A 15,063-nucleotide genomic window follows, 5' to 3' on the forward strand; every position below is an offset into this window, starting at 1 on the left:
GTGTGCTGCGCTTTATAGTTCTCTCGGGTGCTTGTTTAATTGGGTGACAAATGTAGAATATGATGGCCTCAGTATAAAACTTTAGCTAGTCTGTGCGCAGGTATTAGTTGTCGTATTATTTAGGACAGAAGCTTTTGATATGCTTAAGGAATTCAGAAATATGTGATAATGCTGAAACTTCAAACGGCTATAATAAAAAAAGTTTTAAGTTTTTAATCATAAGCAATAAGATATGTTTAAATAAATATTTCAGAAGAGTAATATTAAATATGGAATTTCAGAGGAGAAATTGAAAATGCTTGGTAGAACTATTTACTCAAAATAAAATAGTGGGAACTTTGAGATATATTCTAATATACTATACTGGCTCCTACATTGAGTAGGAGAAAATTAAAAGTAATAATAGTGAAATAGTTGTATTAAATGTTAAACAACCAAAATGTGTGTATCTAACGAGGTTCCCTGCTTTAGTACCCTAGTATAGCAGAGAATCTTATGGAAAGACTGTTGGTTGGGATTTTGACAGTGACAGATTGCTTTGTGTGCACTGCTAGCTGTGATTAGCTGTCAGTGCCCTGGATTCTGCTGCCATCGTCCTCCAGGATGGTGATAGGTGCTTTTACTTCATTCAGCACTTGACATTTGCACCTGAACATTTTTAGTTACTCTGCCAAAGAAAGCAAAACGGATAATTCAATTTCTAAGTTTTTGTATCATTTAGAGCATCAGCTTGCAGTTTGCTTGACTGAGACACTAGGTGAGTATCAATCGAGCAGATTGGGTAGATGTAGAAATGTTTTGATAAATAAAATTATAGAGTAGGAAGTAGGAATTAATAAAGGGAGTAGTTCTGTTTAGTGTGACATTTTGCTTCCCAGTCTTGGCAACAGACTTTTTTTTTGCAACTTTAGTGGGATTTGCACAATTATAAGTTAGTCTACGCAAACAGTCCCCATCCATTTTGGCACCAGGAACTGGTTTCATGGAAGAAAATTGTTTCCATGAACTTGGTGGAGGGAATGGTTTCAGGATGATTCCAGTTCATTACATTAAGGTGCACTTTATTTCTATTAATATTACATTGTAATATGTAGTGAAATAATTATACAATTCACTGTAATGTGGAGTTAGTGGGATCCCTGAGCTTGTTTTCCTGCCACTAGACAGTCCCATCTGGGGGTGATGAGAGACAGTGACAATAAAAGGCAATGAGATTGAAATGCATAGCACAAACAATAAAGATTAAAAAGTAAAATCAGTCTTTAATGTTTTACTTCTTCAGATAGCTTTCATTTGTAAAATAAATATAATCAACGCTGCTTTAGATTACACTTTTTGAATGTAAAGAAACAGAAAATTACCCTGGCTCCTGAGTTTCCTGAAATATCATTTCTCTGGCCCAGGAAAAGTGGCATTCAGGCTGGACAGTGGCTGTAACAACTGCAGTCGCTGCCTAGTAACTCTCACCAGAGTGCAAGGGAAATGCCACAGCCCTGAACCAGGTTGCAAACTGTACCTATTGTTTGTAACTCCCTGTGGCAATAAAGCTTTACTTTTCTTATTATTAATATTGAAAACCTCAGAAAACTCATTAGCCAACTGTAGAGTAACAACACGTCCCTTTAGATTTCCTGTAATGCAGTTCAAGTTTACCATTCATGTAACACCATCAGTTATAGCTGTCACAAATGTAGTTTTTATAAAAATGTCAGTTTTCTAAATTTATATTCATGCAATTAGGAAAGTAATGAAAGCTTTTTTATGGGTACATGTATTTTTTATAATTGCTGTGATTTTAAGCTCTGTGTTATCTTAAAAAAAAAAGTCAAAATAACATCTGTAGGAGTGAATTTACAGACTTGGCATCTCCAAGACCAATCAAGTGCCACACATTTAATTTCCATGGCAACCATGGTTTAAGCACAAAGGGGTCCTGATGTTATTTGGCAACTTTGTCCTAACTAAATTGTGTCCAGTTTTGCTTATTCCATATCACACTAAATCAATGCTTTAAGAACCTGAGAAAACTTCTGTAGTCTAGTCATTGTGTAGTTTTATATTTTAATGTGTACTCGAAGGATTGGCATAGTCTCTCTCAATAGGTTTACATGGGGATAGTTGTGGGTGGTGTGCTTGTGTATTATTTTGATAGAGGATAATTTACAGGGTATGAAGAAGTAGGCCAATCATTGTAGTCGTGCCTGGCCTCATGGTGACAAACACAAGTGAAAACTGCACTGAAGCAATTGCTCTTCAAGAAGACATACTCAATTTTGTTCCTAAATAGTGTGCCTTGTTTTTTGTATTATTCTCAGGTAATCTTCAGTTTACTTCAAATAAATATATTTTGCTCTATATTTTTTTCCTATGGTTAAATTTTATAATTCACAGTTATTCTGCATGTATTTTACGGATATACATGATATTGTTTGTAATCATACTTTTGATCCTTATGTTGTAAGTACCACTTATGTATGTAAGTACCACTATTTTTCCTGTAAAAGGCAAATATAAAAACCAAACACTACCTTTTAAAAATGCAGTTCTATAAACTTCTAATATTTTTAAAAAATTGGTTTATTGAAATTATGAGGATAAAATTAGAGGATATAGTTGTAAGCTTCAAGTAATTTGCATAGATGCATAATTCAACAATGGTATAAGTTCCCTTGCACTGAATGTGTTTATCCATGTTTGTGCTTTTTATGTGAAGATGTGAGTCATCCTGGATGGATAATATATCATACACTATTTTAAACTGTATCTATATGTTTGGAGAAGGCCCAAGAAAATATTGACAATGTTAAATATATTTTAAGTCACTATATTAATTATGTATAACACACTAAGTATAATGCTTACTTTTGTATTGAGATGCAAGAAAATTTTGCATTGATATATTTTTTATTTGAGGACATGTAGCATTTTTATGTGAATTTTCACTTTTCCCACAAAATATACTGTAAATACTAAAACAATTTTGAAAATTAAGAAACATTTTCCTACTGAAATATTCATTCTTAGATGAACATTTTGTTGTTAATGCATCTTATAATTAATAATATGTTTGAAAATTCATTTTTTAAATAAAAATAAGCTCAGAAATATTTCAACTGGGTAAAAAAGTGGGACTACATTGTATTACAGTCTGATGTTAAGTGCATAATAGAATGTTGAAATAACACTTAATGACTATCAGAGGAAAAATATTAAATGGTAAAATTACCTTTAAACTCAATATTAACAATTGAAAAAAATATTATAAGGCCCTGTCTTCAGTTGAGAAATGAAGGGAAATTATATATATTCTTATTTTTAACATCAAAATTTTATAAAGCATTTTGTTAATTTAATAGCTTTAGCAATATGTAATTTTAAACGATCTTATATGTGTGGCGACAGAAAAGATTGTACTGTTTTAGGAAATAATAGAAACTAATCAACACTTGTATTTTACTCTTCACAATCCTAGTGGGAACTAATATAAGAATATGCAGGATGTTGGAGATATACCTAATGCTAAATGACGAGTTAATGGGTGCAGGAAATCAACATGGCACATGGATACATATGTAACAAACCTGCACATTGTGCACATGTACCCTAAAACCTAAAGTATAATAATAATAAAAAAAGAATATGCATGATGTTATATTTCAAAGCATTAATAAATTAATACTTAGAATAAAAGTTAATTCATTTAGCCTTCAATCAAAGTTATATTAACCAGTACATTCATAGCAATATTTTTTGTTCATGAATCATCCAATATACTACACCATTGTAATTGACTTCTACATCAATCTAGACCAATTAAATTGTGTTTTATTGTAACTTTATTGCCAGAGAGAGACAGAGAGAGAATTAATTACATTGATTAAGCCAGGCGAAGTTTCCAAAACTTGTTAACTATAAAGCTTGGAAAGCCAGTGTGATGTTTAGAATGGGTATTTGATTTATGAGTCAGGAGGTCTAAGTCCCAGTTCTAGCTCTCATTTCATACGCATGATCCTGAAGTAGCTTGATAACATCCCTGGCTCCAAATACAGCATCTCTTCTATATAATGAGATGGTGAGACTAGTTGATTTCAAACTTCTGATAGCTTAAATAATTTAGATATATTGGCTCTTCTACATTTTCTTCAAGAGGTTCCCCAAAAAATTCAATAAATTTTCTTTTGTAATAAATATTTCTAACTAAAATTAAAATATTTATCCACAAATTTAATCCAAAAATTTTTAATTTCTAGCATGTGCCCAGTACTGTGTATAATTATGCATAGAGAGTTTATAGTTAATTAAAGGAGATAATAGAATAATATTATTGCCCTGTAATTTTATGATTGGCATAATAAAACATAATGGAAACTTTGGGGTAAAATAAAATAAATTTAAGATATTTTTATATTTCTGAGAATATCTTGAGGGTGTTTTTTTTTTTTTTTTTTTTTTGAGACAGAGTTTCACTCTTATTGCCCAGGATGGAGTGCAATAGGGCGATCTCAGCTCACTGCAATCTCCGCCTCCCAGGTTCAAGCAATTCTCCTGCCTCAGCCTCCAGAGTAGCTGGGATTACAGGTGCCCACCACCACGCCCAGCTAATTTTTTGTATTTTTAGTAGAGACAGAGTTTCACCTTGTTGATCAGGCTGGTCTCAAACTCCTGATGGCAGATGATACACCCTCCTCGGCCTCCCAAAGTGCTGGGATTACAGGCTTGAGCAATCGCACCCACCCCCCGCCTTGAGAGTTTTAATACCCTAATTCTTCATATATCTACTCCTCAGATAATTTTTAACTCTGGGGAAACAGTGCTTTTGCTTTAGTTTAAACAACTGTTTAAAACAAACTGTTTTAAAATAAATTTTGCTTTAAAATTTTTTTGCAAGTAGACCTATGGGGTCTTTTTCTGATACCCCTATATTCACTAGGATTTGTGTTTTGAATATAAACTATAAAATTTAACAAACTTTTATCTTGTTAAATATAATGATTTATTTGCAAATACTCTAAAAAGTATTTCTATAAGCAAAGGAAACCTGCAGAGTAATTATCATAAGAAGAATTGCATATTTAAAATAACTTGCTTATTTATTCATCCTTTTTATTGCTATTTAAATGTGAACTTACAAGGAAAAATTATTTTTTTTCATTCTAGGTAAATATATGGTTTGGAATAGTGCATACCTACAAATAAAAATGAAATATGGATATTAACCTGTTAGTTCCTAGTCAAAAGTTAATTTATCATCTGTATATCTTCAATTATAGAACAGTAGTAATTGTAGCCTTGAAATAAAAAAAAATGACATACTCAGGTGATTTAAAATAGATTGTATTGGATTTTAAAATAAATTCATATTAGTAATTGAAAAAGGTAGTTTGTTTTTCATAATCTTTCAGTGTCAGATTTCAGCATTTTCTTTTTGTGAAACCATATTAGAATAATTATACATTTGAAAGGATATACGTGTGAAAATCCAAATTTGCATTTTAGTACATATGCATGGATGATTGATAAAAACAGGTAAGTAGATAGATCTCTAGATATCCATACATATGTAAATATAGATATAGATGATGTGGTACCTTCCTTGATATAATTCACAAGGAAAATTAATATTAACCAATTATTGTTAGCAAATGTTAGTAACATATAACATTTATACAGTGAAGTACATAAAGTGTTCAAATTTGAAAACATTTCAGCAACCTTAATATCCTAGATTAAAAAATAGGATATTTCTAGAACATAAGTATTTATCCTAATGCCCTCTTACCTCATTCCTATATCGAAAGGGTAACCACCATCCTGTATTCTAACACTAGAAGTTTATTTTACCTAATTTTGAGCTTTATATTAATGGAAGTTCAAGATTAGGCAAAATAAACTTCTAGTGTTAGAATATTGAAACATTTATGCAATGTTCCTTCAACATTATATTTGTGAGATTTGTTCATGTTCGGTATTCTGTGGACAGAATACATAAAAATTTATTCTTACTGCAGTACAGTATTCACATCTTCTATGTACTTCCACATTGTATTACTGATTGCCACTTGATATGGTTTGGCTCTGTGTCTTCACCCAAATTTCATCTCAAAATGTAATCTCCACATGTTGAGGGAGGGACCTGGTAGGAGGTGATTGGATCATGGGTGTGGTTTCCCCGAAACTGTTCTCGTGATAGTAAGTTCTCAGGAGAGTTGATGCTTTTAAACTGTGGCACTTCCTCGCTGTCTTTCACCTGCCACCACGTAAGACATGTCTTGCTTCCCTTCACCTTCTGCCTTCGGCCATGATTTTAAATGTCTGAGGTCTCCCCATTCGTGTGGAACTGCAAGTCGATTAAACTTCTTTCCTTTATAAATTACCTAGTCTCTGGTAGCATCTTTATACCAGTATGAAAATGGACTAAAACACTAATGTAATATCTTTCTGTTTGGGGTTACTAAGAATAGTTGATACCAACCTCATTGCAAGTGCCTTTTGTACACACATGTTCACATTTTTGTTGGCTGTGTATCTAGCTCATATAATGTGCCTATGTCTACTTATGTAGATACTTTCAAAGAATTTTCTAAAGTGATTGTACGAGTTTACACTCCCAGCAGCAGCATATGAAAATTCCAGTTTCTCCACTGTATTGTCACCACTTGGCATTGTCTGGCTTTGTATACTTATAAGACTTTCTGGTGAATGGATAGTAGTTTCTCACTATGTTTTAATTTCCAGCTCTTTGATAATAAAGTTGAAAACTATTTCAAAATTACTGGATGTTTAGATATCCTTTTTGTCAAGTGTGTTTTCAGTGTTGCTCTTGCCATGTTATTATTAGTTTGTAGAATTTATTTATATGTTCTAGATATGAGCCATTTGCTGCATATATGAATTGCAACTATGTTATTTTTAAAAAACAAAGAGATTATGCAGTGAATAAATTTTTAATATTAACTATGTAAGATTAAATCTTTATTTCTATTTTAAAAATAAGTATCAATTCTTGTATTAAATGTTAAGATATCAGAAATTCAATATGAGCCAAATATAGTTAATGTTCTCTAGTATAGTTTCTACCTTCTCAACCCAAAGTTTTTTGAATGATTAAAAAATAGAAACATTTATTTCTGGAAAAGGAGACAATTGAAGTGGACAGTATGATAGGGTATATGTAAGGTAAACAGGGGCAAAATGCATAAAAGTAAATAACTGGTATAGCAGTTTGTCAGGATGCAGGTATCAGTAACAAATTTCACTACTCCCACACCTCAACTCCTGATATTTCAGATGTGGTTTTCTTGTTACAATATAGGAGAGGCAAAATCCCCTCTTAAATATTAACATTCATTTTGTAGTTGTCCAGATGAGATGTAGGTCTCTAGAAGAGAAAATTGATTTCAGATTGAAAGTCTTAGATTATGCCTCTTTGGCCATAATTCTATTGTAAAAGAGCTAATTGTACTTTTCAGTATTCTAGTGTTTTATGTTCATAATTGATGGCTGACAAAATTACTCAGAAGTTACTTTGATATAACCTAATGTAACTAGGAAACAAAATAATTAATGAGAAATACACTGTGAAAAGGTAAAGGCCATGATATTTGGGTGCTGCGAATAAAGAATAGTCTTGAAGTGCAATTACTCCTAGTCTCAACCATTTTCAAGTCAGGCAAAAAGATAGGGGAAACATATAAAAGTAGAAAAAATGGCAGTTGCTCCTCTGGCAAAGTATTTTATTTCATTGCTTAAATTTCCATCATGGGAATTTGTTACTTTTATTATTAAAAGTGATAGGTTGGAACAAACAAGTAAACTGCTATTCTGTGTTTTGGCACAGTTAGCATCTCTGTAGTAAATTTACTTTTATTTTCTTTACATTTTTATTTTATTATTATTTTAAAGAATTAAATAAGTATGGGCACATTTACTAATGCTGACATTAGTAAGGAATATGGAGTCCTTAAATGGAATACAATTGAAAGATAGATTTATTTCATATAATGTGCGAGAGTTTGTAAAATTTTATATTAAACCAGACAGTGATCAGTGAATTCGATTGTGAAGAATAGAGAACAAAATAAAATTATAAATGGATATGCTAAATTTATATCATTGTATATTGCGAATGATGAGAAAGTAAAGCAATATATAAAGACAAAGATATTCAAATATTCTCAAAACATATGTCTATTATTTAATTTTCTTACATGAATTGGTAACAACAGAGTAGGTGAATATAAGAGACTCTTTGTAACGAGATAATATTATTTACCTTCTTTTAAGGATGAAGTGTTAGAGGAGTTTGCCTTCCCTTTTCCAAGATCACTATGTCAATGAGTATGAGCTTAATGCCAATTTTAGTTAGAAAACTTTCTTAAAAAGGCAGGCATGTGTGTGTGTTTGTATTCGTGTGATATGTGTTGGTTGGCAATAGTGAAACCACATGATAGAATAAAATGAAAATTTAAATTATCTTAAACCCTAAGTATTCTCTTTGATGCTTTTATTATTCCCTTTGCCCTTAGGCTGTCACTAATTTGTATTTAAATATTAATTATACATACACATATCATATCAACACTATAAATTATTTCTCTAAACAAAGTAAGGTCTATTCAGTATCATCAGTGGGGAATAGATGGAGAATAATTAAAAGTTGTTGTGGTGTTAAGGAAAAAGTAATTCTTTGCCCATGATAAACCACATTGTCAACTCTGGCTATGTACACATAGTCAATCTTGGTTACTATCAAGGAGTTATCATTTATAAAATATAATAGAGTTGTCATGACACAAATTAAACATGCACTCAATGCATTTGAGTTAATGTGTCTGTATCCATCATTGATTATTGCCTCTAAGTTGATGACTTCCAAATTAGTAGTCCCGTCATGGACATAACTTCTAAGACATAAACCTGTATTGCCACTCCTACTAAATATTCTCATCAAAGAGAGTCAACATGTTCAAAACTGAGCTCCTTTAAATGTCCTCCACAGTGAGCTTCTTAACTTCGTATTTTGAATGTTACACTAAAACTGGAAACCTCAGTGGCCTTTCCCTCTATCAATGAACACTTTCAGTGTTTCATAATGTTGTCATTTCATAACCTTGTTATGTCTTGTTTTTTACAATTGAACTTCTTCAGATAAAGTTTATTGTCACTATTTACTTTAGGCTTTCATCATCTCCATGAGGCCTTAATGTCTTTCCTGCTCCATACTACAAAGTTTCTCCTTATGTTTCCTCCTCCTCTTTCTCTTAATCAATACCCCTCGGCTGATGCAAGAACTTAATATGTTCTGTGGATATGTGAGTGAACAAAATAGACAAAATCTCTGCATTTTTAGAATGTGGAGCTCTCATTCTAGTGAGAGGTGTCAACAGTAATCATAACAAATGAGTAAATTGTACAGCATTTTATAAGCTGATATCTACTGTGAAAAAGGTAGAACAATGTAAGAAAGAAAAAAATGTTGGAAGAATTTGGGGTATTCACTTTAAATAGGTTAGTCCAAGTAGTCCCAAGAGAACGAGATTTGAACAAAAATTTGAAAGAAGTGAAGGATTAGCTAGACAATAGTCTGAGGAAGAACGTTCCAGGTACTAGAACAACAAGTCAAATACCCCAAGGGATCAGAATGTCAAGCATGTTTGAGATACAGCAACACAGAATAAATAAGAGAGGAGACGGATTTAGGGAGGTAACAGGGAGCTGGGTAATATGGTATCTTCCTTGTCCTATAACAGGCTCTAAGTCATACCCTAAGTAAGAATGGGAAACCATTAAATGATTGTAAACATTGGAAAGAAGTGATCTAAATTGTGTTTTGCAAAGACCAGTCTGGTTATTAATAAAGAATATCTTATTGAAGACACAAAGATTCTGACAATACTGCTCTGCTTTAAATAGTTTTAAATCTTCAGGATACATTTTCAGCCTCATGTAATTCATTAAATTTAGTCTCCTCATCTCCTAATACTATCCATCCCAAGACATCCATGAAAAAAACAGTCCACATATGAGATTACATATTTAAGTACTAAATCTGTGTGCTGCAAACCAAAATTGGATGGAAATGGTAAAATAACACAGGTAGAAATCATCAAGGAATACTTTGTGTAAATGTTTGAACATGAGCTTAATTTTGAGGATAGATAAAACTGATTAGTCAAAGTTGAGAAAGGAGAAGTTTCTAATCCAAGTGGGGTGGGAGTGGAGGATGTTGTATAAGCAAAGACATAGAATGAATGTCCAACTGAACAGGGAGATACCGGTGTATTGGAAAGAACTGGGCCAGATGGAAGGCAAACGGAGAGTTTAGAATTTCATGCCAACATAAAAGTGGGAAAAATATAGATTTTTAAGTAAAAGAAAATAATAAAATCAGTTTTGAGAGAGTAGCCTGGCAGATGGCTCTGATTTATTGAGTAAAAACAAACACAAACAATTCTCATATAAGTCAGAACTCGCTGTCTTCCATAAGGAGTGGACCTTTTTTATATCTTGGGTGAAATCAGTGACTTTATGAGTTATGCTTTTGAGCAAAGATGGCATGCATTATTTTCCTGGGATATTTATGCCCAACCAAAGGAAAGAAAATGAGTTAAAGACAAAGGGAGTTACTGCTTTCCGCTATGTTTAGGTGTGTGTATTGCTGGTGTGTATGAGATCCTGTACCTTTCAGTGATATTTACTGTCAAACGTATAATGTTAGTGTGTGGCAACTACAATGAACCAAAAGGACGTTGTAAAGTCTGATTTAGATAATAAAGTTGATGTTTTGTTTGCCAGGTAACAGAAACACGGACTGGTCCTCTTGGCTGCAGTAACTATGACAACCTAGATTCTGTCAGTTCTGTTCTGGTTCAGAGTCCTGAAAATAAGATTCAGTTGCAAGGTATGTAGGTAAAATTTCATTAACTCTCTACAAGCCTGGATAGCAATTATCCAGTCGTGATTTCTTTTCCATTTTTTAAACTGTATATACATACAGGCTATTAAACACTCTTATTAAAGACTAATTTCATAATTTAATGGATACAAGAAGATATGAAATTCTAGACCATATGAATAAAATATCAAAATTTTCTTTTCTTCTCAGATTAACTAAGATATAGCAATTGAAAATCTGTCCTAATAATATTTTTCTTACGTATAGTAATCATTGTGTCATTATATAGCAGTTTCTTCATATGCTTGCCTGAGCTTTGACTTTTTAAAGATTCTTGTGAAAGTTGTAACCATATTTATGCATGGTGTAAAATGAACTGTTGACATTTTATATATATCCTAATGTGGCAGTCAAGACTGTATTTTTCTTCTGGTGAATAGAAATGTACTTAAGCATATATTAACAAAATATTTATATTCATATGATTTCCATTTTAAAGATATATTTTATAAAAATAATTTGCTATTTTCTATGACTACATATTTTAGATATTCAATAGAGAGTATTTTATTCATAAGAACTTTTAAAAATACAATAAGTACGCATACATGCTCATTCTTATAGGCAGGAACAGGTTATGAATACACATGTTTAAACACCACTGGTTGAACAAGTTCAGAAAAGTCTTTGTGATGACACTTTCTGTCAAAATTAAGTTGACTGATCAAAGAGGTAATTTTGAGTTGTTATTCTCTAGTATGCCTTTTTAAATTGCATAAGTTAGAGCTGAATATTTACATTATTCAATTTTACATAAAAATGTTTGAAAGTTTCAGAAATTGTACCACTTTTTCCCTTAACTTTGCAATCTTGAAAAATATATTAGTGTCCCCACGTGGTGGCTTATGCCTGCAATCCTAACCCTTTGGGAGGCTGAGGCAGGAAGATCACTTGAAGCCAGGAGTTCAAGACCAGCCTGGGCAACATAGTGAGACCTAAAAAAATTAGCTGGGTGTTGGGGTTGCAGGCCTGCAGTCCCAGCTACTCGGGAGGCTAAGGCAGGAGGATTGCTGCACCTAAGAGTTCAAGGTTGCAGTGAGCTATGACCACATCACCTCACTCCACTGTCACTCCAGCCTGGACATCACTGTCCACACCGCACATCACTGTCCATGCGACACTGCACATCATGTTACTGCAGCCTGGGTGACAGTGAGACCCTGTCTCTAAAAAATTTTTTAAAAAATTAATTAATTAAAAGAAAAATGTAACAGCATTGAATTGTTTAAATTTATCCTAAATAGTGAATGAATGCCTTTTATTTTGAGTTGTATTAAAAGTGCAAAGTTCTTAAATACTTTAACAATTTAAATGTTATCCAATTTATCAATATCAATTATAGATTTACATTTATTAAACATTTTCTCTAATTGAAATAAAAATGTTGTCCACCAATGTTTCTTGCAATTCTCTACTGCTTACCCCTTTTTAATGTATGGATTAACCTTCCATCAGAATATGAATTGCAATAAAAATGACAGCACGTTTATACCAATTCGTATGACTACTTCAATCAGTTTATTATAAAAATTATTTACTAACAAGATTTATTGATTTATGTCTGAATTACTGTGTTCAGTTTTCAAAGTATTAAATTATTTTTAAAATCCTTCAGTCCCCTGTCTGGAAAAATAATTAACACAAGGAATAAATGAAGCAACATTTCTCTTTTGTATAATTATTTCTATTCTCTTCAACTAATGTGAGTAACTCAGAAACCTCCATCTCTTTCACTTTTTTTCTGTTTTCCATGTCTATATTTTTAATTGTCTATTACAACTTTATTTATACACCTATTGGTACAAAATCATTTCTGAAAATACTATTAGGAAGTCAATTTCAAGACCCTCAATATTTCATGCACACTTTCTTAAATTTAATTGGTATTTAAAATCCAAGTATAATGTTGGCTCACTCTTAAACCTCTCCTCTTGTACTAGCCCTCATCTACCTTATAAAGTAATGCGAACAATTTGTTAATTCTGCATCAATGTTACCATGGTGCATTCCTTTGAAGGGTATAGATATTTCTGGGTCACCGTATGTGACAATTGAAAACACTGGAATCACTGAAGAATATTTTACTAAGGTAACAACAGAGATCTTCATGTCTTTTGGGGTTAGCTAGTTAGATATTTGGTCTGACAAATGGATGGATATAGATATAGATGATAGATAAATAGATATAGATAGTTGCTTCTGTGTTGTGTTTTCTTTCTAAGCACAAGGTGAAGTTTTAGAATCAGAGTGGCCCAATATCATTTAGATATATTGTTGAGAAAATCCTGAAATTATCACAGTTTTTTAATAAAGAACTTCTGAAACCCTCCTCTTTCAGTAGAAAAAGAAAAATTGTTCCTGAGGTGGAATTGTATCTAAGTAAAGCAAATAAAGCACCAATAATTGTTGAAGTCAACTGGATTAGACAACTAATTCAGAACAGAACTCTACGATTTAACCATCGGTATATGAATCAGTATTTTAAAACATGAGAGATATAAAAGATGGACTTTGAGATCTCATTTTGCTGATAAGATTACAGAGCAGGCGTTTTTCAAAAATTAAAAGAGCAATAGCTGCAACTTCAATTTATTGATGAAAATACATTTAAGGTAGATAAAAAGTAGTTATAAGAAAATATTGGCAAATTCATATTGAAATAATACTTCAACTTTTTTCAACCCCTTATGAGTATAACACATCAAACAAGGTGCCTCTGAGTGAAAGTATAACCAGAATAATTAAAAGTCATTTATTAAGTTTTGGTAGTAATTTTTTGGTAAAATTTGCAGACCTTGAGAAAATTAATAATTTAAAGGGCTGAATTACAAGCACTTTTCCATATTAGTTAGTTCCCAATATTTTATTTAAATGAATTTGACACAGGACAAGGCTATTTTAAGGTGGATGATTAAATGTAATTTTTAATGATGGTTCATAAGTGTTTGGCTTATAATAAAAATTGAATGATGCTGCTTCAAAAAGCTATTTTTGTTCCTATTTATTAATTTATTGAAACACATGTTCTCAGTGCTTACATACATAAAAATGAAGACGGATAATAATTTATGCTGAAGGAAGGGTCACTCTAGCCAAAAAAAGTACCATTCAGTCCTTCAAGCCATGTGTTTTCAAAAAGCTGATTATATTTGCTTTAAAAAATTGCTTCATACTTATAATAAGTGTACTTCTATTAAATTGCACATTACATATGATAGTTATAATTTGTCAGAAATATTTTTAAAATTATTATCAAGAAATCATACATAGTATACATTATACTATATGATATTTCATATTATTTAAATTTTCAGTAAATATATGTATACATATATACATTTCAAGCTATTTACTTTTATAGAAGATAAGTATGACTATGATTAAGAAAACACATTGATTAATAAAATATATTATATTTGAATAAAAATATTTAGGGATAGTAGAATGAAATAATGACTTGGAGGAAAGAGATTGTGTGCGTGTGTGTGTGTGTGAGTGTGTGAAGAATTTTATCTCAGGAACAATTATTTTTCCACTTGAGTAGATGTGTGAAAAAGAAGGTCATTACTAAAAAACTCGTAATTCACACAAACTTATATATCTATACATACACTATACATACATATATACATATTTTATTTTTATATTTGTATATCTTGTTCATATTTTATTTTTAAAAGATGTATTAGTTACCAAATCAATAGGAATTATATTTCATTTGTACATATATAGAGGCAGAGTAATATTTTTATTGTAAAATATACATATTAATAATACCACAGTTTACCAACTTTGGGCCTCGTTTATGTATGATGAAAATTTTAAACAGGAGCTTACTCATGTCCAAAGTAGTGCTCATGTTTTCAAAACTATTTAAGGTAGTTCATGAGCAAAATAGCATTGAAGAACATTGACCAGCTGGTCATTTTTACTTAGCTATTTGTCTTGCCATAACATATGGTGATATGCTGCAAATTAATTTACAATTTTTTATGTTCCTCATCAATTTTCTAATATTATTTTATATTTGTTTAACAAATATAATTTATTTCCTTTCTTTCCTCTCATTCTGGATTATATTTAAATGTGGTTTAGGCCTTTCCATCATA

At 31.5% G+C, this 15,063-nt stretch overlaps 1 protein-coding gene across 3 annotated transcripts in view; it reads left to right on the forward strand.

Annotated features, from left to right (window-relative positions):
- Positions 1 to 15,063, forward strand: part of BRINP3 (BMP/retinoic acid inducible neural specific 3) — a 372,340-nt gene that overhangs the window by 222,272 nt on the left and 135,005 nt on the right. For all 3 annotated transcript variants that reach the window (XM_032136362.2, XM_032136363.2, XM_032136365.2), the window contains exon 5: positions 10,795 to 10,900. In XM_032136362.2, the coding sequence (XP_031992253.1) occupies positions 10,795 to 10,900 (106 nt within the window). The remainder of the gene's footprint in view (positions 1 to 10,794; positions 10,901 to 15,063) is intronic.

The sequence above is a fragment of the Hylobates moloch genome, unplaced genomic scaffold, assembly GCF_009828535.3.
Source record: "Hylobates moloch isolate HMO894 unplaced genomic scaffold, HMol_V3 SCAFFOLD_18, whole genome shotgun sequence".
Classification (NCBI taxonomy): Eukaryota; Metazoa; Chordata; class Mammalia; order Primates; family Hylobatidae; genus Hylobates; species Hylobates moloch.